The sequence below is a fragment of the Passer montanus genome, unplaced genomic scaffold (genome assembly GCF_014805655.1).
Source record: "Passer montanus isolate IOZ18808 unplaced genomic scaffold, ASM1480565v1 scaffold103, whole genome shotgun sequence".
NCBI lineage: Eukaryota > Metazoa > Chordata > Aves > Passeriformes > Passeridae > Passer > Passer montanus.
This window is the reverse complement of record NW_024356838.1, coordinates 1,628,786-1,656,009: the sequence shown is the minus strand read 5'-3', so window position 1 is coordinate 1,656,009 and position 27,224 is coordinate 1,628,786. Positions and strand designations below refer to the sequence as shown.

General features: G+C 38.3%; 1 protein-coding gene across 2 annotated transcripts in view; it reads left to right on the top strand.

Annotated features, from left to right (window-relative positions):
* OLFM3 (olfactomedin 3) overlaps window positions 1–22,148 on the top strand; it is a 52,366-nt gene extending 30,218 nt beyond the window's left edge. The window contains exons 1-6 of one of the 2 annotated variants that reach the window (XM_039718246.1): window positions 2,662–2,814; window positions 7,742–7,882; window positions 10,240–10,395; window positions 11,891–12,110; window positions 17,911–18,017; window positions 19,358–22,148. In XM_039718246.1, the coding sequence (XP_039574180.1) occupies window positions 2,662–2,814; window positions 7,742–7,882; window positions 10,240–10,395; window positions 11,891–12,110; window positions 17,911–18,017; window positions 19,358–20,035 (1,455 nt within the window). In that variant the 3' untranslated portion in view covers window positions 20,036–22,148. Of the gene's footprint in view, window positions 1–2,661; window positions 2,815–7,735; window positions 7,883–10,239; window positions 10,396–11,890; window positions 12,111–17,910; window positions 18,018–19,357 lie in introns of those variants that run through there. The other variant, XM_039718238.1, reaches the window with a different exon arrangement.
* The last annotated feature ends 5,076 nt before the right edge of the window (window positions 22,149–27,224 follow it).

The following is a 27,224-nucleotide window of genomic DNA, read 5'->3' as shown; positions in this document are numbered from 1 at the left end:
CCCTGCACTGCAGCACAAAGGGGCGTTAAAGCCCCTGTGCAGCTACAGCAGGTCTGACTTCAGCAGCATTGGGATGCCAGAGCTCTGGTAATGTTGAATTATATAACCAGCCAAGAGGCCTGGAGGATCACCTCCTGCTGAGTCTGTAAAGATGTATCCCAGTATTGGGAATCACATGGCAGCCAGCTTTCTCTTCTGCAGTTAAACAAGTTGCAAGAAAATAAAGTTGTAAACTGAATTCATGAATACTCTGTCACAAGAACCAAGGAGCATATCATATGTTAGAAATAATCATAATAACTCAACAAGCAGCATTCTTTCCAGAGCTGTGAATACTCTGGATGTAGGATAATCAGCAGTAATTTTTAATCTGAGCATCACAAAAGTCTTTTATTGCCTTTTGAATGTATTTTGTCCAATGTTAAAAGTCAGGAGGAGACCAATACTATTCTTCTGTGAAACAGCAAATGTTGGAGAGAAGAAAACCAAAAATGTCAAAAGCTGGAATTCAGTATGGTAAAACAAAATTCTATCATTACATTCAGGACATGTCCTGGAACTAAGGCAATAAGTGTGCTTATTAGACTTCTGAAAGAGGACAGGAATAGGAAAAAGGTGATAAAACTGATGAATTAGAATCTTTTTTTGTATTAGAGACACTTCAGAAGAATCTAATAAAATTGGAAAATTATCCAACATTATTGAATGTTACCTGATCCATATTGGAAGTAATCAGTGGAGGCCCTTGGGAAACTGACAAATTGCCAATGAAATGTGACAGTTCAGGGAAAAGCTTCACTTTTGATGTCAATCTGGACAGTTCAGTTTGCACTTGTGTTCAGGGGACAGCTTTGAGCCCCTCTCCACAGAAACACTGACTCAGGGAAAGGCTCAAATGCCTCCTTCCACTAAGCCCTTCATCAGGCTGAGGTAAAGGCCTGACTCAGCTCTCAGTCTCAAAATCACCACACCAAGAATGGACCACAGGGACTCTCTCTACAGAGAAATGTAGAAAATTACCACTATCAGGCAATCCTATAAACTTTATCTCCTGAAATACAGAAAATACTCTGAGCAAAACAGCTGTGATCACATAGCCTTTCTCAAATTTACCATCTATGCACAACTTCTAGCAACAATGTATTTCAGTGTGTTTCACTGTATTTAGATCTTTTCAGTGAATTAATTTTTTGAGTATTTGAAACGTTTCACAGCTCACCTTACTGTGTAACTACCACAAGATACTTAATACCTGGATACTCAGATTTTCTATATTCTGTTGCTGGATGATTCCTTAAGTTTATATAATAGCTCTCAATGGGTTTTTCAATTTATTTTTTTTTTTAAATAAGTTTACATGTGTCTTCCTTAAACTGCAGAGATTTATGGAAATCATTCTGAATGGATATTGAAAGAGAAATGTCTAGCCTGAATTGGTGCACAGCTCTGAGAATCTGAAAAACTGTTTTCAGAGTTACATTAGCTTTAATAAATGCATCTATGTTGACATACACCCATAAATGTACATCCCTTCAGTTTCATTGCATGCAGTATTCCTTCATAGCACAGCCAGAAGTCCTTAAGAAAAAGTAATTTGCTTTTCTGAAGAAAATTCTGAAACTAAGTCCATAACTGCCCTGGGGAAAATGCAGTAGCCTGTCTCTCAGCAAACTTTATGCAAGTTTTCTCTTAAATAACTGACATTAGAAGTCCTCGCTCAGCAGTTCTTTTACAAATAATTCTTAAAAAGTAAAACTGCCCCTATGGCACAATGATTTCTAGACTGTTTCTTCATCTTTTCTTCCCCCCCACTCAATGTATGAGCAAGATAAATTGCAACAGAACCTGCAGCTCATTCTACAACACTAGGGAGCAGTAGATTTAACAGCAAAGCCGAAAGTCTCAAAATGTGCGATCCCCAATTTATCTTCTGTTTGCATCCCAGCACCAATGAAGACATAGTGAGTCTGCCAACCCTGGGAGTAATGCAATAACTCTTGGTACAAAAACTTGTAAACTAACAAAAACACTGAGAAATGTGACTCTTCACAGCCTCAGTGGTCTTTTATGAACAATAAAGATCTTAATAACAAGCTGTGCAAATTATGAAGTCTCTGATGTTTGTAATTTATGAGACATCAGCAAATCACAGGAGGTCCAGAAAGGTTTCTGGTGCTTTGATGAGCAGGCTGACAGTTCTGCCCCTTCCCCATGGACAAGTACAGAACCATATTTACTAACAGGCTTGAGCACATTTCTGCCAAAGCACTGATGGGAAGTGGGGGGGTTATTTGTGCTCAGGCTTTTGCATTTTAGACAGGAACACACTGCTCTGCCTGGACTGAACTAATTAAGGGCTAATTGACTGTCTAGCACCTATAAAGAGATAATTCACCCACGCCATCTCCCACTGGAAACTGCAATGACTATTAGCATAGAAAGGATGGTTTCTTTAGTGGTCAGCATAAGACAGTCATAAGTATTTGTTAGCAAGAGCACAGAAAGAGGGCAGATGAGGATATGGATGTTTTTAATGGATGATTAAATCTGGGTAGCTTGATCTCCTTTCATGCTGTGGATGTTGTGTGCTGCAGTCACGCCTCTCACTGCCTGCACTGGGATGATAATCACTCACAATGAAAACTCATTAGCTCCACAGCAATGAGCCCTCCACTGCTGAAGCTTGGTGCTGTTCTTAGTACCATGGCAATGATCTCTAACTGGATGTCCCAAACTCTCCCTTCTCTGGTAGGACTAAATACCACCAGAATAACCACTTCTGATACTCTAGTAAGTAGCTGTTATATGTTGCAAGCTATCTTAATGCTGAATTAGTATTTAAGTGCCAGCAAAAGCGTTAGTTTGTTGCCTCTTTATGAATCTCTTTTCTAGTTACTAATCTTCCTATCATCTCTTAATGCATGCTTCTTTTTGGGCATCATAAAACTGCACATTGGTGAGCATGTTGTGGTCTTACTATGAAAGGGAAGCTTTCAAAATAGTATCCTTAAATATGTAAAATCAAGTGCCTTCATCTTGAGTATGAAATGCTAAAAAGCAATTTTCTTTTGTCTTTGCATTTGTGTAGACTGTTCTTCCTATCTTTACTGCTCCAGAAAATGCATTGTGTTGTTTAGAATATTATATCTGGCAGTAGCTTTCTTTTTGAAAATTGGATAATGTTACCTAGTAACTATTCACTACAATATGCAAAGGGTCTGATTACTTCTTATTTTTCTTTATTGGAATACAGGTAAACAAATCAAAATAATAATAAAAACAAATAAATAGCTGTTAGTAACAAAATAAAATTGGTACTAGGAGGTTAGATACCAGAATTTTTAAAAGACTGATAATGGGAATAATACAAATGACAGAAATGAAATATCACTTTCTATCACGGATGCTCATATACAGCAGCCTTAGTTAATAAAAACCTACAGGAAAGCTGTGAATAGTCATGAACTCATGAGAAGCCTAAAAAGTCAAGTAAGTTTTTATTTTAGAGGGAACACTATCCTGGTATTCCTAAATTAAATTAGAACATAATTTTCCTAAATGCTTAGTAAAACACATTTGTCTATGTATTTTTTTGTTTAACTGCAATCAGATGTTTACATAATAGTAGGTTATGTAGAATATAAATGTAACTATTCTCAAAATTCTCAAAACTCATAATTTTGTAACTAAAAATTATGCATTTACTAACCAAAATGGAATAATTTAATATATGCATGCAGGAAAAATACTACTGCAGAAAATCACTGTATTTAGTTTATAAATATTAATATTACTACTTCAAAGTTAAATATGTTGGAAGAAAAACTGTTATCTTTTAGAGCAAGATGAGAATACAAAGAAAAGCTCTATTTTCCTTAAATGTAATTTCATTTCACTGAGTCACAGTATATATTGGTAGTTCTTGTGGCTGTATAAGTAAAAGTTCCCTATCACATTTGCATCCAAGTTTAAAGTTGCCACTGTGTAACTTCAATATGCAGATTAGTTATTATGAGATCTATATATAAATTTATACACACACAAATATATGTGTTTGTACTGATATATTCAGATTCCAAGTAGAACAAAACTGCCATGCTCCCCTTGGCTACCACAGGGCACTGCTGATAGAAATGTCTTCTAAATATTATTTCAAGCATGCCTTTTTCACTCATTGAGTTGAGCTATATGCATATTTCTTGTTTGGATAAGGGTAGCAAGAGTGCCAGTAATGCTGGGAAAGTGATAATAAAAAATTTATTATCTGAGCTTGGCAACATCTGTCAAATAAAGAAAATGTGAATTTCTATCATGTAGGGTTCTTTTTACACAAAACTGAGCACCACAAATCTGGTACCTTTCTCAAAACTGTAGATGTTGGTTGAAAGAGTTTATGCCCCATGTGCTCAGTAATACCAGGGTCATCACTGACTGATTTTTGGCTGCCATCCAGAGTTCCCCACTTGCAGCTTCTCCAGTGAACTCTGCAGTATGAGCACTTCTCCAGAATTCTCTCCTAGCACATACACAGCTCGTAAATTGTGTGTATTGTACAAACTAAAAAAAGAACAAAACCTCCCAATTTCCTGCCTTCAGCTGGAAGAATTGTACAAGGATGTGGGGTCAGGCAAAGGGCCTCCTCTTTTGAGTTCTGTTTCATTACCAGGGTTGAAATTGCAAGACAAACCAGAAAATACTGTTTACGTTTAAGCAAACATCCTAAGTAAGATACTGTCCTTTTACCTGTCACTCTACCAACAACAGAGGTAGCTGTAACAGTTTTGTTAGAATATATGAAAGTGAAAAAAATAAATCTTTTAGAAGTGATCCAAGTCTTTAATACAGCAGCCTGCCATGGCAGTGGTTAATATTGGATTTTAGAGGGACTCATCTCTTTTCCCCAGATTTTCAAGAACTAGTAAAACTTTCTATTTTTGTTTCCACTTGTTATTTCTTTTCCTTCTTGTTTACTAAGGCCTTTCAGCAGTAAGGCTGCATTTGAAAAGCTGATGCAGTAGCTTCTGTAAGGTTTTTAGCTCTTTTTCTCCAAAACAGTTTCTGCTTGAAGTAGGAATTAAATTTCAAACTAAAACAATAACAGAAAAATAAAGTGCACCTTTGCACACATGCACGTTTTTCTCTGCCATCACTCATCTTGCCCATCCTAATTAATGAAGGAAGGCTGAAATTCCAAATAGAAGGAATAACAGACAAATTCATAAGACTGTGGAATTGTGGTACCATACAAGTGGCTATTTATTCACAGGCAGTCAATAACCATGCTCTTGGTTAATCAGTCTCTCACTGTGAGAAATATTTTCCCAAAGTTCATTTTTTAATGAGATGTATTTTAGACACCATAAAAATATCTGCTAAGTTAATCATTAAAGTGTTTTTTCTTTCCTTAGATAGAGCCTAGACAGACACTTAGAACCTCTCTGGCATAAATAAGTATCTTTGAAAATTCAGACTAGATTATAGAGCTCATTATGGACTGCGTGATCCTGGTGTCTCATACATTGTCCACTGTAGAACATTTACTTGAATCCAGTGAAAACACTTGCCCCCAGTCAAAATGTAGCAGACATAAGTCTCAAATGTAATAATTTTTCATGAACTTATATTAATTATTAAAGGAATTATAATCAGAAGCTCTGGGTTCATGAACGTGGTCCTGGACTTTTACAAAAAATTAAGTTTCCTTGCTGTTGCATGACCACACTGTTGGGCCATAAGTTCTACAAACATGGAAACTACTGGGGTAAACACAGCTTACACTTTTCGAGGGTTACAGCCTTTGAAGGCTTCACTTGTTAAAGCTTGCAATTTTAGCAGCTTTTCAAGACCAATTTAAATTGTCTCTGCAGATGTAATTTTATTTAGTTTTTATTGTTCTCCAAGTCTTAAGCTAAATTCCCTTTGCTCTGAAAATTAAGGTGCAGAGAATGCCATAGAAGCAGTATAATTTAGTGCTGAACACTGGTTGTGCCTTTCTAGCAAAAGCTAAGGCAAGATCATCTTTTTACAGGAGAGAGACAATGGGCAAGGTTGGAAGGGACCACAGTGGATCCTGTGGTCCAACCTCCCTGCTCAAAGTGGTCCTGGAGCACTTGGCACAGGGCTCTGTCAGACCATTCTGGAATTCAGGGAGACTCCACACCCGCTCTGGTCAGTCGGTTCCAGTGCATGGTCAGCTGCACAGTGAAGTTCTTCCTCATGCTCAGGTGGAATTCCCTGTGCATCAGTTCCTGCCCATTGCCTCTTGTCCTGCCGCCCAGCCCCACCGAGCAGAGCCCGGTCTGTGCTCTGACACCTCCCTGCAGAGAGACATTGATGAGCTTCCCTCTCAGTCATCTCTTCTCAAAGCTCATCAGGCCAAGCTCCCTCATCTCTTCAAGCCATCTACATTATAGCACTTTGGTTTTCCTTGCAAAACATGGCAATAACACAATTTTGATTTTTCTGTTAACTCTGCAGTAGAAGTTCACTGCCAACTTCAATTACTTCTTCAGAGGAGTCAGTGTTGTGAAAAGCCTGTGCTCTTTTCTTACCTCAGTCCATAGAGATACTGGCACCTCTTCAGAGATGAGGAGCTCTGCAGCTCCTGCACAAAGCTGCCGGGAAAGCATCAGTATCAAAGCTTCCCAGTTTAAATAATCACTTTCTCTGCTGGCACTGAGTACAATTTTATAATATAAATAGCAACTGATTCCAACTGTGTCCAGACCAAAATTACTTCAATGATATCCATTAGCATCTCTACTATGAAATTCATCACTCAGTACAATATTAGGAAAAATTAAAGCACAATATTAACTTTAAACTACAGTTTAAAAAGAAAGTTCAAAAATTGTTTCTTGTATCTATTAAGTTCCATCACCTGAAGGATTTCAATCATTTTATATTGTTTTCTGTCATTCCTACACTATTTCTGTACACTCCATTAAAGAGATACCGAATCCCACACAAACATTAAATGCTGTTCAGTGTTACCCTGTTCTGCAAACAAATGTGGTTTGGGTTTTTTTGGGAGTTTTTTTTTGCCTTTCTTTCTTAGTCATGGCTGCTGTAAAAAAGAACAGGTTAGGAATTTCCAGTTTTCTGCTGTCCCAGTGAAGGATATGCAGTGTCTAAATCACCCTGTGGCTTGCTTGCCCTGAGCCCCATTCCCCCGGCCTAACCAGACACTCTTCCATCCCACCCTGAGCAAGCCCCTGCTCCCTGGCTAAGTGCAGTGGGAGCCTGGGGAGAGCAGTTCCTGAGAGGTGCAGCTTCAAGAGCAAACCTGTCCCCACCTCCGAGCTGCTGCTGAGCCAGTTCCCACCGTGAGTCACACACCGCGCTCTCCCCAGGCTCCTGTGTTTGTTCTTTCCTGTCTTTGTTGTTTCCATTAGTCTAAAGTAAAAGTCATCCAGGCTGAAAGGATGTGTTTGTTCTCTGCTGATGAAAAACTGCAACGTCCCTTTGCAAAGAATTAAATCACCTGGTTTGTGCTGAATCACAAGCAGAATACCATTCTCATCCACCCTGGAAATTTTGTGTGCTAAACTCCTCTAGAGAACTATTGCAAAGGTGTGAGATATGGCAAAACTGGGAAACTACCAAACTAATCAGGGAAGAGTAATAATTGCAGACATGTACTGCAAAAAGAAAAATATTCTGCTGCAGTGGTTTTTTTTCAAACAATAAAAAAATCAGTTCAGTTCCTTTGATTGTTATTCTTTTGTTGTTACAGACTCAGATTAGCCCCAAGGAAGGGTGGCAAGTTTACAGTTCAGCCCAGGATCCTGATGGCCGTTGCATTTGCACTGTTGTTGCACCTGAACAAAACCTATGTTCTAGAGATGCCAAAAGCAGGCAACTCAGACAACTACTAGAGAAGGTAAGTCTTCCCCAAAAAATTCCTCCTCTTGGTCATTAAACTTCCCATGGAAATCTACTGCTTTTCTTCTCAGTTAATACATAATGAACTAATGAACAATAAAAATTGTTATTCAGGGTATGTCCACTACCTGTGTTCTCATCTCTGATTGTTATTTATCTGTTTTCCTTACATCGCACCTTTCCCAACCCAAGTTACATCTTCTCTCTCTTACTCCTCCCAAATTCTTTCTTACATACAAGAGGACAGATTTTTCTGTGTAAAATCAGTTACAAATCCCACCTCAAACTAGCTCAGGGATTTAAACTACAGCTTCTACTTCTATCATATGAGACTGCTGAAGGTAATTTCTCATCTCTTATCAAAAAATAGATCCTGAAAGCAAACTGTGCAGAGCATAAACAGTTCTAATTTTTTTCATTATTTCTTTTGCTGAAGTTTATTTATTCATTTTGTGATAGTGCAAATTTTCTCCAACAGCCCAATTCTTAATTCCACTATTATCCACTACTGCATATATGGTGAAACCAATGAAGTCTTGTTTTGCATGAACAGAAAAATGCTGCTACTATGAAAACACTAACAGTCTGCATTTCCTGTTTAAGTAAGCAAGGTTATAGTTACTGTATCACAGCCAGTGGTACAGAACCTGAGGCCTGAGAGAGAGCTTCAACAGCACCAAAAATCAACATAAAGTGTAGACTTGAAAATACATTTTTAGCATACCTTTTTTAGTATTTTTCTAGCTATAGAAAAGTCATTCCAGTGTTAATATAGTGCCAGATCCCCATAGATTTTTGCTCCCTGTGCTTCCATGAACTTGAGACGGGACAAAGTTTCAAGTTGACAAAGCCTATTACATGAGATGCATGGAGAGGACTTTGATGGGAAAAGCAGCAGAGGGAAAAGGAGCTGCGTCCCTTCATGCTGTCTGTTTACTTAAGAAAGGAACACTCCAGTCTTTGCTCCAGCATATTCCCCAAATACTCAAATATTACTAAAATAACCACTTTATTTTGAGGTGGGGGCTGGAGGGGTATGATAAGATCACAACAGAGTTTTTGAGCTGCCACAGAAATGAACCTAAATCATCAGCCTCTCAAAGCTATTTTCTTATGATTAGGACTGTGGCAATCATGGATGTGTAATGGATATCCATTACATAGAAAGGAAGTATTACTACTTCCCTGAGTCCATACAGTCCTTTAATTAGACCCTCTATGTGAATGTGTCTTTTGCCAAATGGAAATTCTTCCAGCACCCAAAGGACTTTGCCTGCTTACAACAATAAGATAGCAAAAAAAAAAAAGCCCCTGCCTTTTTTCATTAAAAGTCCTCTTTCAGAACTGTTAATAGTAACTGTACAATCAGTAATATATACTATTTTTAAGAGTTGTTTCTAAATCCATACATTCTGCAGATCATAATGAGTTAGCTCCAAACATTAATATCCCTTGAAATACTGCATTTTCTTGCAAACCACAGAGTACTGCTGGGTTTGTCTTTCCTTAGGAAAGTACGTCTTGTTTGAACCAAAATTTCAATAAGGTGCCAAATACATTTTCAACAGTCTAGTTTTCTCATGTTTTAAGAAAACAAAGCACTTGCTGAAATAGAATAACTACTATTGCTTTCATAACAGAAACTTTTAAAAGTATGTGTAATTTACTTGGGATGACAGTTACTATTGCATCACTGTGGTAGAAGTCCTCACTATAGCTACAAAGTCATTTGCTCTACATAAGTTACCTAAGCATTCACTACTTTTCATCTGAAAAATACAAAAGAAAAAATTGGTTTTCTACCAGTGAGGCAATTGGATAAAATTTGTAATTTAATTTTAATCAAATTATGGAAAAATACCTCTATAATAATTAACACAGCCCAGCTTATCTCTGGGTAGCCTTATATTAGCCTTATATTGAGTGATTCTATAGATGCCTACTAACAAGGAAAGTTATGCTCCTCGTACTGATCAAAATCTCCAAATTTCAGTCCTGTCCCTCCCAAAGTGCCTGAAAGGAAATATATGCTATATGAGCACCTTCTGAGCCACAGTCACATCTACTACAGGTCTCAAAGTAGACTCTATTGCCTCACAGCCTTTCCTGAGCCCAAGGAAAATGATTTTTAAAGGATTTATCTCTCTCTTTCCCTCGAAGTAGTCCAAACAAGTCCAAACTTGCCCTCTTCCCCACTATTTGCACCATCCTGCAGTTACAGAATGTAGAGCTGCACTCTGGTAGAAATGACTCACAGCAAATTGACAGAAGTGCATTTCATTGTCTGACATTTAACCAGGGAAAAAAAAAACAAAGCAACAAAAAGTGCATTTAGAGAGTGTTCTTCTTTAACAGGTTCAGAATATGTCCCAATCTATTGAAGTTTTAAATCTACGGACTCAGAGGGATTTCCAGTATGTTTTAAAAATGGAAACACAAATGAAAGGGCTGAAGGCCAAGTTCCGGCAGATTGAAGATGATCGGAAGACGTTAATGACAAAGCACTTTCAGGTAGGTCCAGTTCTTACAGTAACTCCCAAGCCTGCTGGAAACAATGTACTCAGTGGCAATGCATGGCCTGCTAGGGTCTCAGCTGGAAATGCTCCTACAAGGGTGCCATTTAACAGAAAAGCATAATAAATCTTCCTTTATGATGATAATCTTTTGCTCTGTTCAATTTAATTGTAATAGGGAGGAATTATTAAGTCACTAGAGAAATGCCACTATAAACAGATTCCTGTTCTTCCTGTATCAATGTGCATGTCATACTGAGAAATTTGTATTCTTTCAAGCTCCAGTGCTAAAGGGGGAGATCCAGTGGAATTAACAGCAAACTAGTGGGGTTCTGTGCTCATAGTGTTCCATGACATTTACTGCAGTTGAAGGGAAGAAAGGCTGATAATAAATCAGTTTATTGTCATTTTTATCCAGTACAATTAAGATCTAATCTTGAGTCTCAAGATCTGCTGTTTTGAGCTTGGGATGGGGAGGAGGGCAATCATTCCCAGTCATGTTTGTGTAATTAAAAAAAAAGACTTCCACTGAATTTTAATGACAACAAAAACCACAAGATAATCCTTTTGTGAGGAAGGAGGATTGCAGACTTTACAAGTAACAATTGTGCATTCTGAAAAAGCTACCTGAAGTACTCTTTAGGAAAAAAATATTTCAAGAGTATATTTAAATTCCTTAAATATGGTCTGATAAATTGATCTTTCAAGACTGTGAGACCACAAAATAGGTGCTAGAAAATACATTCTGAAGATTACATTATGTTAAGCAAATGTATATTTTTTGAAGTGTTTCTGAAAGTTCACATAAAATGAACCCAATATTCCAATTGGTACTAGAGTTAGATACCAAAATAATTACATAGCCAAGAGGTCTAGAGTTTTTTTCAGAGCTACTGAATATCGAGTGGGTCTTAATAACATCAGGAATTAAGTACACTACTGATCTGACTACCAAGCTTTATAAATTATATCATTGTTCTTACTTTAGAGCTGTTTGAGCACATTCTCCCAGATTTTTAATTAATAGAAAATGTCTTCACCTTTTTTCCTTTTTATCCCTTATTGCTACAATAACACATTTACATAATTCCATTATATATCCTTTATTGTAATTTCAGTTTTTCTTGGGAATAAAATACCAAAATTTGAATGTCTGACACACAATATCAGAGGCAGAAGAATACTCCAGTGCTCTAGCCTTTTAAATATCCAATATTTCTATTGGCCAGTCATTTACCTTCAGTTTGACAGGAGTATGAAACAGAGTTCCAGTCAATCCGGTTACAAAATCATTTTAAAATCAAAATAATACAAAAAGTTGTTCTGAAATTTAGTCTACTCAAATTCTTTCACAGTAGACTAATAATAGATTTGTAACTAAAATAATCATTTTCAAGTTTTTTTAATAATCAAGCATAAATATTACATTAAAGTAAATTAGGGGATTGAACTCCTTTAAACATCTCTAATGCACATATGATTGCCTTTAACAGGAGTTGAAAGAAAAGATGGATGAGCTCCTGCCACTGATCCCAGTTCTGGAACAATACAAAACTGATGCCAAGTTGATCACACAGTTCAAGGAGGAAATTAGAAATCTGTCTACTGTGCTCACTGGGATTCAGGAAGAAATTGGTGCTTATGACTATGAGGAGCTACACCAGCGTGTAGTCAATTTAGAAACCAGGCTTCGTGACTGCATGAAAAAGCTCAGTAAGTTAACAAGTTCTTGGCAAATTTGGTCCCTTGGCTGTGCATTTTTAGCTTCTCTCTTTAGAAAGATTAAGGTTTGGGGGGAGGGAGGATTTGTTTGTTTCTTTGATGAAAGACTGCATTATATTCTGATCTGTGCTACTCTAATAAAAGACAAGAGTAACTCAACTTAAGGTCAGTTATATCATTCTAAGTATATGACAATGTAATGCCTTACTGTATACAGAAGGAATTAGATGAAAAATTATAACACATAGCAAATTCAAAATCTGAGGTTTAAACCACTTGGAGAGTTACAAATATTCTTTCAAAAAAGCTCAGACAGACACTGCTACTAGAGTAATCTTTGGGCTGTCAACATGAAGAAAAAAAACAGTGAAAAGTAGAATGGAATCAGTTTTGAGATGTCCACATCATAACCCTGGCATCTTGCTGGGTCACCTGAGAGGCCACTCTGACTGTGATGTCTTTAGCCTGTACCATTAGTGTTAAGGATATCTCCCATTCTCCAATTAGCATTACAATCTAACCAAACTTCACATCTAACTTAAAGAGCCCAAAGCATGATTTCTGCAGGATGCACAGCAGCAATCCATTGCTACCGCTGCACCAGGTTTACCTCAGGCCACCTCCACCTTGGCTGCTCCCATGCTGCCTTTAGAAGTCAAACGTTGAGCATTTTTGAAAATCAGCACTGGCTCAGTGTCAGCTACTAAAACTAAGGGCCTGAAGGATCAATATCAAGTGTCAGCCTCAGCTTCCATCAGGGATAGGTAACCTGCTTTACAAACACAATGTAGTCTTCCCTCTTCCCAGTCTGTCCGTGCATTTGGAGATTTCTGAATGGATCACTATTGTAACCTGGATAACTACAGCAAACAATCCAGCCCCTTTATGAAAAATAAACACTTTCCAATTTACCTAACACTAAACAATTTACTTAACACTAAACATGAATAAACTTGGAATTCCAAGGTTTAGGCCTGAGACACTGATTAGTGTCTCAGTTATCAAGTGTGGGATGTTTACTTTCAAATGCTACCCAGGACATTAAATATCTTCTTAACTGGATAAGCAGAGGCTCCTTATTTTTGTGACGCAGTAGAATGAGAAAAATCTAGGTTAAGTTAGCCTCTTAAATAATTTATTTCTTTATTTTATTCTGGAAATAGCACAGTGGTGATGTGCTAAAAAACATGAAAGAGTTCTTCAAACAGAAATTTCTTATGATCCTATTTTCCCCTCAGTACACACACAAAATAGCACATTACTGCATTGACAGAAGGCAGTCAGGAGAAAACAGCTGTGTTGCAATACTGCAGTAAGCAAGAAAATTCTTGTGAATAAACAGTATTTTCTGGTAGTGAGTATTCCAGTAAGTTATTAGATACCAAAAATCATCAGTTTAACAAGTATCTTGTTTTTCTGTGCTTTTACAGCCTCTTGTAACAACAGTTAGTGAAACAATGAGTGTGAGATATATTTTGTACAATGGGATTACTAGGTGTATTGACATCCTATCTATCCTGAATTCCTGCAACACATTGTTGCAGGAATCTCTTGATGTACCTAACGGAAAAAAAAATTAAAATTATGTATATTAGCAGTGGAGAGAAAGTTTTTGTATAAAATAAATTATTAAGCATAGCCATTAACAAAAGGGAGAGGACCTTCTCAAGATGTAACACAGATTCATTCATCCTTATTGGCATTATTCCCTGGTCTTAGATGCTTAAATGACTTTTATGGTCCCCTACTAATGGACTGGCTGGTTTTGTGGCCTATCCCTGTGTGCCTTTTGAAGTACAAGCAGCCTCAGTTCGGCTTCCTATACCTGCTGAGAGCTGGGGCTGCATGCCCAGATCAGAGAGCACGAGGGGAAAGCAGCTTTCATGCCAACACCTGCCTTGTGGCCACAGTGGCCATGCTGGAGATGACCCAGCTGTGCCTGTCCATGCCAGCCCGATAGCCAGAAGCCAATGGCCCCAGTGTGCCACAGGATCTGGCTTGAATCTTCACAGATTTTGTTGCATTTCACAATACAATTTTCTAATTGGTGTATGCAATAGCTATTCTCTATTCTTCTCCCCAGCAGGTGTTTTTCAGCAGTATAATGCATTATTTATATTGTCCTGGCCACTTAAAAGGGCTCTTCCATCTGCACTGGCAACATTTTCAACACTCATTGCAGTACACTAAGCAGTTCTCTTACTCTCACTGAGGTTTAATGATTATCACAACAGTTGTGATGACTGAATTTTGCTCCTTCTCTCTGGAATAAGAGAAAATTCAAGATGAAGCTGCTGGAAAATTAGCTGACAAAACTTTTAAAGGGTGCATGCAGCTAAACACATAGAAATAGAGTTCACAAGATTACACACACCCCAAATTCACATGTAATTATGCATGTATGGATCCTTTGCTCACAGTCCTGTAAGTCACGGGTATTTATAAGAGAAGGCAGGTTGCACAGTGTGCTTGGAACCCTCCAATTCTTGTCATGACATGTTTATGGAATAAAACTTAGGTGGGTAGCATTCACAGAAGCCAATACTCTGATTTATAATGAGAGCAGATATATATCAGATTAAGGTCTAGCTGTATCTGATTATACTGTAGACTCTGAACAATATTTTACAGTAACACTTTTTGTTAAAAATTCAAAAGTAGAATATTCTGTGTATCCAAAGAAGTTCTGTTAAATCAGTGGCAGAGGAGCTATTAGTGGAGGCATGAGACTATTGATTGCAGTGGTACTTCTACTTCCAAAGCATCCTTCCCTTTGGGATTTGAAGAACTTTACAAATATAATTTAGTATAAAACTGGGCAATAGAGATTTAGATTATATTTTGTAGATAAAGGAACAATCAGCCCAGAAGTATGGATGGATTTTCCAAAGATTACACAGCAAGTAATGGTACTTATGCAGCAAAATCCAGGGACTTCCTCTCAGCAAACTCTAATAACTATATTATAGTGCTTCCTGGATTCATATTATGCAGGAAAATACACATACATTCATTAAGAATTAATTCTTCATTCAGTGATTTTAGTATGTCATGACAAATTGGACCATAAGCAGAAAAGTGCAAGCAGTAAAACACTTGGAATGCATTTGTGCGAGTGCCAAAAAAAACCTCCCTTCATTTTCCCTTATTTATTACCAAAAAAAACCCACCCATAATAATGATGCTTATGAACACTTCAAGAGAATGTTGTGGTTTTATTTCCCTTGCCAGTCCTTCTATAAATGATACACTCAGTTGCTCTATATGGCAGCTACCAATATCCAGTCACATCACAGAGAATGGGACTATCCACCCATTTCCAGCTATTCCAGAACTGCTCCTCTCCAGCTGCACTATCACAGCCTCCTCCTGACACTTGCTCACTTTGGAGCTTTCCAGACCCAGTCTGCCTCATGTACTTTCACAGCCCACAGGCTGTACAAAAGTACATCTATTCTCTCTTCTAATGGTCACGTTATGCTCAGCTTCTTCCTTAATATAAATAAATACTGGAAACCATGAACAGACTTACAAGAGTCCACTGCACAGAATTGTTCCAGGAGAGGAATCAATAGAAGCACCTGGATTCTGCATGTAATATTTCCTGTACAGCTCAGTTTAGGATGTAAAAGGCTCTATGATTGAGATTTTCCAACTGCTACAATCAGTTATGGCTGGAACTTGCTAATGTACGGCAGCTGCTTCTTTCAAAGCCAAGGAAAAGAGACTGAGGGCTTCTAAATATCCCACCACTTCTTTTCTGTGTAACCCCATCTGAACCTCTTAGGGAAGGAAAAAAAAAGAAAGCCTAGAAGTATCACATTTTTCTTAGAGTAACTGAACTTCTTCACAGGTGCCTGTATGGAGATATATTTGACCTGACTTTTTACTAGCATCTGGTCCTTCTATCAGGGAATCAAACTGCTATTAACCAAAACTTTTTGTATGTTCCCTTCTGCCAGGGTAAAAAAATAGGCAGATCTACAGGTTGCTGGTTAATGAGGAAGGAAAAGAAAAATGGGACCTACTATAGGGCAGGAGAGAAAAAAAAGTGCTCTGTTCTGTTATGCCAAAAAGGGAAGCTTTGTCACTTTCTCAGTCAGCTGTCCCCCAGCTATACAGCAGCTCTCCTAGGAGTCTTCCTTTCTTGATCACTGCATGCTGTCTGGGAATAAAAATTTGATCAGAAATATACCCTGACTCAAACTGCTGATCATTTAACAGCTGATTTACATCATCTCTTTTCACATTGAACAGCATCTCAATACATTTTGAAAGATTATTCTCTAAAAGCATCTAACTCCTGTGACAGGGGTACACAGCTCCGTTCATACAGTTTAAACTAAATGAAGGCTGAAGAGGTCATTAATTATTAACAATGTGTAACTAACTCTTAATCAGCAGCCTTCACCCTGATAGGTTATAGTCCTCTACCTTTCAAGCTAATAGAGGTTTATGCTGTAGAAAAAGAGCACTCAGCACACAGTGCCTACAAAAAATCCAGAATAAAAAATTATGTCCTATCATAACCAAGCATTAAATGTGAAATTCCAAAAAATATCTTCAAAATACTGCAACCTAAATAGATTGAGATATGTCTCTTAATAATGACTCTTAATCGACCCAGAAATAGACACAGCCTACCCTGCTCATTGAGGTCTCAGCATGCATTCAGTTATCTTCATTTTTGGTATGTCCAACTTCCCTGGCTGTGAACAAAAACTACCCAAGCAGCCTCTGAGTTTTCACCACAGCATTAACCCCATTCTAAGTGACCCAAATAGGCTGGCATGATACATTCCTTTCCAGTTACAGAGTATAAAATTCAGGCTTGATGTGACCCTCTCTTTTGAGCTGAATAAATTCACTCTCAACACCAGATACCATTTGTTTTCTCTATTTCCTAGACAGATATGATTATCAGTATAGCAAAACTGTGTAGCACAGAGAAGCACTTACTTTTAAATTTTAAAAATTGTTTCACTTCTTTTTACATTCTTTTCTTTAAAAGCATGCTATTCCACCTAATTACATGCACCCCACTGTGTGATATTGCATCTTGGTAAACACATGAATTCCACCAGGAGCTTGTTACTAAGAGGCATCTTATTAATGTCCCCTAAAATATAGATTTTTGAGTTGTTAGGAAGGTCAGCATCCGAGATGGTATCGACTTTCATTATTTCCTCCCAGGCAGCCAAATAGATTAGAAGCCAACCAATACAGCCAAGCTTGCTAAATAATTCTCATATTCACTTTCTTCAGGCAGCCTCCAGTAAAGAAAGAGCCGTGTGTGTAAGCAGGGGGCAGTCAGGCACAAGCTTTGAGTACAGCAATGTTGAGTATACAAGCTCATTTTTTGCCTGTCCTTAACCACTTTGTTACCCTGGCCAATGGAATACTGAAATACCCATCAATCCCAGCTTTGTGCTGAAATTTCTGAGGGCAAAAGGCAGGGAGGGGGATTATGTCTTCATTTCATTTATTATTAAATGTTCTTCAGCTCAAAAGACATTTTACCAGCTGTATTCCAGCTTATGCCCAAAGATCATAACTGTGCTTCAAAAGATGTAAATACAAAAATATATATCAGTAAAATTTTATGTGTATATTTTTGCATATTTATATTACTCTTCAATATGGCAAAGTTCCTCCTTTGAAGGTGACAACCAATCTTCAACATAAGCATGAATCCCCCTGGAGCTACTATGTAGTTTGGAGCATTTGGTCTTGTGTTCTAACTGACATCAAGGAGAGTTGTGCATTAATGCATTTGTTTTTTTGATTTCAGCATGTGGCAAATTGATGAAAATTACAGGTCCCATTACAGTGAAGATATCTGGAACCCGATTTGGAGCCTGGATGACGGATCCATTGGCATCAGAGAAAAATAACCGAGTATGTTAAGGCACTATCTTTGTGTCCTGGAGTCTTACTTGATTTTTTTTAATCTTTTAAAAGATACTTTCCCCTAGGAAGTTACATTCCTGAGCATGTTTTTCTACTTCAGTCATTTTCACACTCAAACATCTCCAGAGAAAAAGCAACAGTATTTTTGGAAAAATATCCAAAGACAAAAGTTATCTAAGCACTTCTGTGCCATTTAATTCAACTTTTTCAGGGTTGACAATCATCTACCACAACTGACAACCCAATTTTTTTTTTATTTCCTAACATATTTAATTGTACTTAGGTCTTTTAAAAGCCAGAGTAATCTAAAACAAGCATCAACATTTTCACCCAAGAACACAACCCATAATGCAGCACAGTTAAAATTGGCAGGATTAGGCCCCATGTAGGCTCTAGTCAGATAATTTGCTCCATCGTGTCCAAGCTATGTTACTGTTTTGTTATTTGGCTCTCCAATAGGATCTCAAATTGGCTACAGTTTTGAGAAGATGCTCTCTTCATCAAAGAGATTTGGAAGTCAAAACTCTAGGTTACATTTGTATGAAACCCACAAGATTAATTTTTTGAATACTGAAAAAAACTAAAGACAACAGAAAAAGCGACAGAAAAATGAGAAAAGATAAAGATTTGTGTGCGTCTCTCCCCTGCCCACTGTGTCCATGCAGCTTTGCTACTGACTCCAGAAATCCCAATTACCTTTAGGAGAGCAGCAAACTCTGAGAAACTAAAAGGAGAAAAAGCAAATTGCATGAAGGAAAAAAATGGGGGAATGGAAGCTGCATAAAGAACATAAAAAAGAAGTAACAATTCTTTTTTAAGGGGAAAAATGGCTTTGAAACACTACTGGTTTCATTACTATTGTTTTTGTTTCCTTTACTAAGAAAATACTTTTTTTCTTTGAACAGAGAATCAGCCGAAAAAAATTTAACCACATTTATTCCTAAGTATAAATTCAAGTTTATCTCACATTCTATTTCCCATCTCTGTCTCTTAGATTATTAGTCTCTAGAAATATCTTTAAGCAAGCACAATATAGCAGCGGCCCAAACACTGAATAATGCAGAATTAAATTTCTCTGAAAATACAGACACTGTAATTAGTAACAGTTGTGTCGAGAGTTCACCCGTACAGGAAAGTTTGATTCAGAAATTCAAGAGTTCCTCCTGCTTTTGTGACAGGAATGTGGGCAATGTTGCACTTCCTTAGCCTGCTGCACAGCTAAAACTCATTTTCCTTCTTTTCTGGAAGGTCTCCATCATGCCTATCATGATCACACACCACACACCTGTGTTTGAGATGGTCACTCCCAATGTTTGTTTCCTTTCCAGGTGTGGTACATGGATAGTTACACTAACAATAAAATCGTCCGTGAATACAAATCAATCGCAGACTTCGTCAGTGGGGCCGAGTCAAGGACATACAACCTTCCATTCAAATGGGCAGGAACCAACCACGTTGTCTACAATGGCTCCCTCTATTTCAACAAGTACCAGAGCAACATCATCATCAAGTACAGCTTCGACACGGGGCGGGTGCTGGCGCAGCGCAGCCTGGAGTACGCTGGCTTCCACAACGTCTACCCTTACACCTGGGGGGGCTTCTCTGACATCGACCTGATGGCAGATGAAATTGGGCTGTGGGCTGTGTATGCCACCAACCAGAATGCAGGCAACATTGTCATCAGCCAGCTGAACCAGGATACGCTGGAGGTGCTGAAGAGCTGGAGCACAGGCTACCCCAAGAGAAGTGCTGGAGAATCCTTCATGATCTGTGGCACCTTGTATGTCACTAACTCGCACTTAACGGGAGCCAAGGTCTACTATTCCTACTCCACAAAAACCTCCACCTATGAGTACACAGACATTCCTTTCCATAATCAGTATTTTCATATATCCATGCTTGACTACAATGCAAGAGATAGAGCTCTTTATGCCTGGAATAATGGACATCAAGTCCTGTTTAATGTCACACTTTTCCACATCATTAAAACTGAGGATGACACATAATTTTATTTCCCTTACCCCTCCCTCCCTCAAAGCAGTCTCATTTGTGATTAACTCTAAAAACATCCATCTCTCTCAGTTCCTTTTAATTTACATTTCTTTCTTCATTAAACAAAAGCAACATTTTCTACTATGTAATGCATCTCAAATATGGCTGAACCTGTCAAAAATGACCTGTCAGAAATAAAAAGCATCTTAACTCATGATTCTGCGAGGTCTGTCAAGACCTTGTCTTGAAAAGCACTAAAGATTATTTAAATGGCTAAAGACAGTTTTTAAAAGATTATGATCTGCCTTATTTTAGAGTCAGAGACTAATGGTGGCTTAAATGCATGAATGTCTTTTTTTACCTCATTTTTTGTGTTAATATATTGCTTAACTTCAGGAAATATTTCAGTAGTGTCAGACACATATTGCACATTGTATTTTTTTATTTATTCAGAAAAAAAAAATTTAGTAGGAATTTAATTTTCTTAGAAAAGATGTATGATTCATTTTGCCATCATCCAATTTCAGATGTGGTGCTGTACAGTATGTTTTTAAATCTCTTGCAAACATTTTATCAACAGTATGTATTTCTACCATTGTAACCACCATTGTGCAATTGTATCTCTTCACTTATGTGAAAGTAAACTAAGTACTATTTTTTATAAAATATATTGAAGCCTAATTGCAGTTCTGGCTATGAGTCAACTGAAAGTGGTAAAAATCTGATAGAAAGTTATTTCTGAGAAAGACTAGTAGCTTCTCAGATGCATGATTTCTATTTTCAGCTTTGCTTCCTAGATCCCCTCTTCACCAGCATTGCTTACTGGCATTTTGCAGCTCTGAAGCTTCATGCCAGTTCCAGCTTCACAATTGTTTGCTCTGCCCAGTTTTTATCTCCTGCTGCTGGCTTCTCTCTCTCTCAGTCCTTTTCTCCTACTTTCTTCCCTTCCACCATTTGACTGCCCTTGTTTATGCTTATCCCTGCTGTGCACTTTACAAGCCAGAAGCTGGAAGGAGCTGGTGCCCACCAGCTGAGAGTGGGAGTGCATCTCCTGTTTGTGCTGCTCTGGGGCACTGAGGAGCAGTGGTAAAAGCAAAGCTGCTCTCCATCTGCCTGTCTTCTTATTCATAATAGGAGAACATTAATCTGTTGACAAAACTCTTCTCTGGGATGACAGTAACCACAGAAAATACACCAGGGAAAGTGCAATGCCCAGATGATCAGTGTGGCCCCTGGTATTCACCAAAATTCTTGCTAGGGAACAACACTAGGGCCAAGCTCTTGCAAAGAGGTTTAGGGCTTGCTGGCAGTAGAATTGCTACACCCAAACTGATGCCTTCAAGAAACAAATATTTCTGAAAACTGTGTGGTTGATGGACTATCTCATCAGAAACTGGGGGGCAGGGAGAGGTGTGCATAGATGAGAAAAAGGGAACAGGGTGCTGTGTATCTCTTCTGGCAAAAATAGAAAGAAATTAACATTGAGCACTAGTAATCAGACTTTTTTAATAGCTGGGCTCGAACATAATGGTAAAAGAGAGGTATCTGAAAAAAATCTGTGAAAGCTGTGTTCCTTACACTGAGCTTCTATTTTCATATCCTTTGAAATTGAAAAGCCAGATTTTTTTTTTTTTTGCTGGTTCTTCTAATGTACCAGCTGAGTTCACCTAAAGTCTCATTAATGTTTTCATTCTTATAAATATGTGTGTCTATATATGTTCACAAGTATGCTTTATAATACAAGCTCATGTGAAGCTGTACAAATTGCCTTATTTTTCACACCAGTTGCAAAACAAAAAAATGCTAATAAGTTTTGAAAAACTGATAAAGGAGGCAAAAAACCTGAAAAACAAACAACTAATTACATTACAACATGACCAGAGAAAAGTTACTTTCTTGCTTCCATTTCCCCTCTCCTGTCTAGATCAAACAGGAGCTATTACCCCATGCAATCAGTTACACAGTATTTGGACAAACTGAGTTCAGCTAAATAGACAAATTAATCACTTCCCTCCTCTAACCAACTTTCCTGTATTGACAATGAAACCTCCTCTGTGACATGTGAAAATGTATATGACTATTCATTAAAAAAGGTATTTTATGTTCTACAGGGATGTTTTATGAAAATGGAGTATGTTCAGATTTTTATCAAAAGCCATAAAAAACCCCCAACATTTCCCCTGTAATTTCAACAAAATAGAAGTTTTTTTAACCAGTATAGCATTTGCAAAAACATTAGTCATTAAATTGAGAAATTAAACTTTCTACTCTATCATCATAAACTTGAAGAATAGTCACAATCACTTTATCTGAAAAGAATTACCAGCAGATTTCTTTATAAGAATTTCATACTGTGTAATTAGCATACATACAGTAGTACAGGTTGATAACAGTTCTTACAGTAAGATTACTCTCACCTGATTTCAATACCATTTACAAGGTGATGCACCTGTTAGTGAAAGGAAAGAAAGAAACACTACTACAGGGTGCTAGAGATGGATGGAAAAGAGGGTTAGGAAAAGCACCTTTGTAAAGTGGTTTGTCAAACCAAGATAAATCCTGCCCTTCTAAATTAGTAACAACAGGCTGGATTCAATATTTAAACATGAAACAACAGCTTCCATACAATCAACACAAAACATGGTGAGACATTATCAAGTAACACCACCTTCTGCTAAGGAGCACTTGTTTTTCTGTGAATGTGTTGATCACCTGTCTTTTCAAAATTGTAAATACCAAAGTAATATTCCCATAAGGCTGAAAACACCATGCCTCAATATAAGCAGATTTCTGTTACAAGCTTTGCCTCCATAATTGGGCAGCACAAGCAGAAAATCTTCATGATGTAGAAGTAACCTACAAGTTTTACAGGTGAAGTATATGCTTTTTATTATGATAATGGAATACCAGTAGTATGTAGGGGAAAAAAACATCTCCCTAAACATGAGGAATTTAGTTGCAAAGTCTGTTTCAGTATCTTAATGATCTCCTGTTTCAAGGGATAAACATGTAAAAGCACAATGTCACTCCTCCACCCAGAACAGGATACCTAAATTTCACCAAGCTGTGCTGGCAGTAGAGGGGAATGCAGACAGCCCCAAATTACCCCGGGAACACAAGTCTGCCAATCCTGCAGGCATCCTGGCCTGAGGGAGCCTAAGGAACATGAACGATGCACACCACAAAGGCCATAGCACTCTCCCTGGAATGGACTGAGTACTCCTCAGGACAAAATGGACAGAACAAACCTTCCCAGAGAAAGCTTCCTGCACAGTAATAATCTGTAGTTCTTTCTAGCAATTTGTGCCAGCCAGTAGCTCCCAAGTGTGTTGTGACTCACGAAGGCTGTGCAGCATGCCCTGGCTGTCACAGCATGCCAAGCAGAGCCCTGGAAGGGTGATGTGGAGCCTCCCCAGCACTGTAATCACTGCTAGCAAAAGATGGGATTCAATTTGAAAATTTACAAGAAAATGGCTGAGTAAGATGGAATGATACAAGGTTTTAATCACAGATTGCTTATATCTAAGAATCCCCCTTTTCAGACAAGCCCAGGGGCACTAGCTGTCACTCAGCCCAGCAGGCTGGATCCACAGCAGAGGCTCTTTGTTTCAAAGCACAGCCTGAACAAACCTGTTACCTGGTAATTTGTCATAATCAATTGCTTAGAAAATGCCAGAGAAGAGATGAACAAACCATTCACAGCAAATTACTCATCCAGTAAATTGTATCCTGTTCCAGTTCAAGAATTGCCAGGGAACAGTCTTGATACATACTGATGTTTGTGCCAGTGAAAATATTTTTTGGAAATCATTTGAATAAGCACCTTTTCCTATAAATCACCCAAGCATTCCCTGCTGTGAATCTCATATCCTTGACATGCAGAAAGCAATGCTAAGTATTTGGGCATCTTTTTCACAAAAGGGAAATGAAGGCTGCAGATCTTCGGGGCAGAGCTGCATCACAGCCTGCTGTGCTGACAAGCTCCCCACACCACTAATCCCCAGGAGAACAACTCCTGCACCACAACAGTGTCACAAATGCATCCCACCAGAAGCTCACACTCAAAAGGACTCAAAAGCATGCAAACTACCTTCCACAGATCATAAAGCCAAATCCTGAAACACACTTCCCCACCAAGAACAGAGACCACCTTACTTCCAGAACTAAAAGCAAAGCCTGGTTTCTAAGCTGAACTTCCCTCAGTAATTCTCCAAACACATGATCATATACATGGACATCAACATGCAAGCAAATAAATTAACTATAAAATAATTCTAGAATTATAAAATAATGTTAGTTTTTCTACAGGAAAGACCATTTAGGTTATGCAAAGACCATTTTTATGAGGGTTTCTGCATTCACTTAATGGGAAACTGAGGAAAGACAGTTACCCAGCACCAAGCTGTGGAAATTATACAAAAAATTACTGTTTTGTACAGTATGGCTTTTGCCTGGCCCTAGAAAACAGAATCTATATTGATGCAGTAGTTACGACCACAGATTCACTAAACTGACGTGCAGTTTTCTCAAAACTGCAAACACATCATCCTCCTGAATATTCTGGTATTATGATTAATTACCATTCTTATAATCTGTGGACTCCTGTAAACTTCTAGCTGTGGTCAATCAGTGTACTTAGTAAGCATTTCTAGATAACTTCTACAGGGCTACATCTCTCTCTTTTTCCTCAGAAGCCTCTGACACACGTAGCACACATTGTGTCAGGCCATGAGGCTCACCAACACAAGGGATACATCTTTTCTGCAGCTCTCATTACTCAGGAGGAATTATTCACAAATATAGATATTGACCCGGATATCAAAACTCTGTTTCCTCCAATACCACCTCTAGAGGAAATCCTCACTCATAAAATACAAATCATTTTTATTGATTTAATATAAAGAGAAGTTGCACCAGCTTTTCATAAAAACATCCAACCTCTTAAAGACCAAGGATATTTGTCTGTCTATGAAATATAGACTGAGAAGAAAATTCATATTTTCTTAGAATCAGAAATTTCTACTCAACTCATATGCTTCTTGCTAGCTGAGCATCAGCAGAAGAGCCTGTGGACTTTTCCCTGTATCTACTGCTTCAGAACATTCAATTAATTACATTGCAGAAACATTTTAGCAGTCCAAGTGAAACAAAGCTTCCTCAGGATTTTGTTTCAAAAAGTGGCAGAATTTAAAACACAGCTCACTATAAATGAATACAATATTTAGATCAGCTGCATTCTGGCTCCATCTCTGCATCCACTGTCCAGAAGTACCATTTTCCCTAGAAACTGTGAGACTGATATACCATGGCAGCACAGGAAAATATATGAAAACAAATGAAAATGACAGCTAAGAGCTCAGATTTGGCATCTCAAAACATAATCTATTTTACTGTGCCTTTTGTACAGAACTTTGAATTCCTATTTACGCAGTTCTTATAGTGAACATAAACAGGAAGAACCCACTGGGCCAGAAATACCCATTTTTCCCTCACATGTTATCAGCCACATGCACAAACCACCCCAGCTTTTTTTTTTTTTGTATTTTCTCTTCTTTTTTTTTTTTTGTTCTAATCATCTTGATCTTCACTTAAACCTGCTTCAACCCCTCTCATCTTGTAGTATGTTTAATGAATGGCTGTTCCGATAGAACTCAAACTGCACAGAAGATTTATAGTACAGCAAGTTTCATCTGGAGAAGGTATAAATTTATTTTTCCAGTTTAGCTCTAGCTAGCCCATAAAACTGCCTACAAGCAATAGTGATTGTATATCATGGATTGCTCTACAGAAATAATTTAAATCAGATTCAAGATAACTTTCTTCCCCTTTTATTTATTTTAAAGTAAATATTTTGTTTCATATCTGCCATGGCAAGAAATTCATTCAAATTAAATTCATCATTGTCCCCAGCAGGTTTAGACATCCATTTCTTCTTTCTGGATGACAGCCTCAAGGTGGTCAGCAGCACTTCCAACTCCAGGAAATCAGGCCTCACGGTAAGGACCTGTCAAGGTCCTTACACCTTTCGAGTTAAGCTCCAGGTCTGTGTCACACCATGCAAACAGGTCATTTATTCAGGCTTCCCTCATCCTGGTAAATTTGGCTTGCTGTCACCTTGAAGGACATCCCAGACTGCTGGAGGCTCAGGGACCAGCACGGGGACAGACAGGAGCCCTGGGGAGGTGGAGGATGCAGGAGAGCCGCGGTTACTCATTACTGCTGCTCTGGCAGCCGCTCATTCCTGGGGAAGAGCACACAGCAGCTGCCACTGCTGCAGCAGCCACCTCCTCAGGACTGCCAGGTTATTTACAGACACTAATGTAGGCCTTTTCCATCAGGAAAGACAGGACATTTGTACAAATCTCATTGTTGAGGCTGGGCACCTTGGACACAGATGTGCTCAGCTTAAGCCCAGCAGAACTTCTTTGTCTCACCAGCAGTTGGTGTTAGATTTTCAGTTCTCAAGTCAGTGTATTACTCATTAGCTCACTTCTGCTGAGACAAACATGTCAGAAAGTTCTGTTCCCACGCTCTCACACTAATTTTTAATGCTTTGCCCATTCTGTTTTCGGCCCAGTAAGGAGGCCTGTGTCCATTGGTAAAGTGGCTGGTTAATTCACAGTCACTGTATGCCTGCCATGGGTGAGCCCTTCCAGTAATTTCTGAGGAAAAAAATGTCACTTTGTATGGAGTTACTTTGGGCCCTGTATGGAGGAGGAGCCCAAAGGCTGCTCCCACAGCAGGCAGTGTCAGGGATGGGCATTTCCTAGGGCACAGAGCTCTGCCACGATGCACAGCGCAGCCCAGCCATGCTCAGGAGGAGCAGCAGGTCCCTACCCAAACACATTTTAGGCTCTTATGTCTCTGGACCAGCTCTCCTCACAGCACAAGTCTCATCAAAGTATTTACAAAAGCAGTTCTGCTCACCAGGCCAAATGAGGGAGGAAAACATGACAATTTTTATATGATTTGACACTTATTTGGGAGATTCACAGGCCTCATCCTGGCCCTGTGCCCAGGAATGAATTACACTCTAAAATACTAAACTGCACTCTTATGGCAAATGCTAAAATGCTGTTATTCTAATAGCAAAGCAATATCATGATAGAGAGCAGAAAAATGACACACAGCAGAGCTCCTAATCTGAAAGACAATAACACTGTAAAATATAACATATTAAAAAAATTATCCCAATTAGTGTTT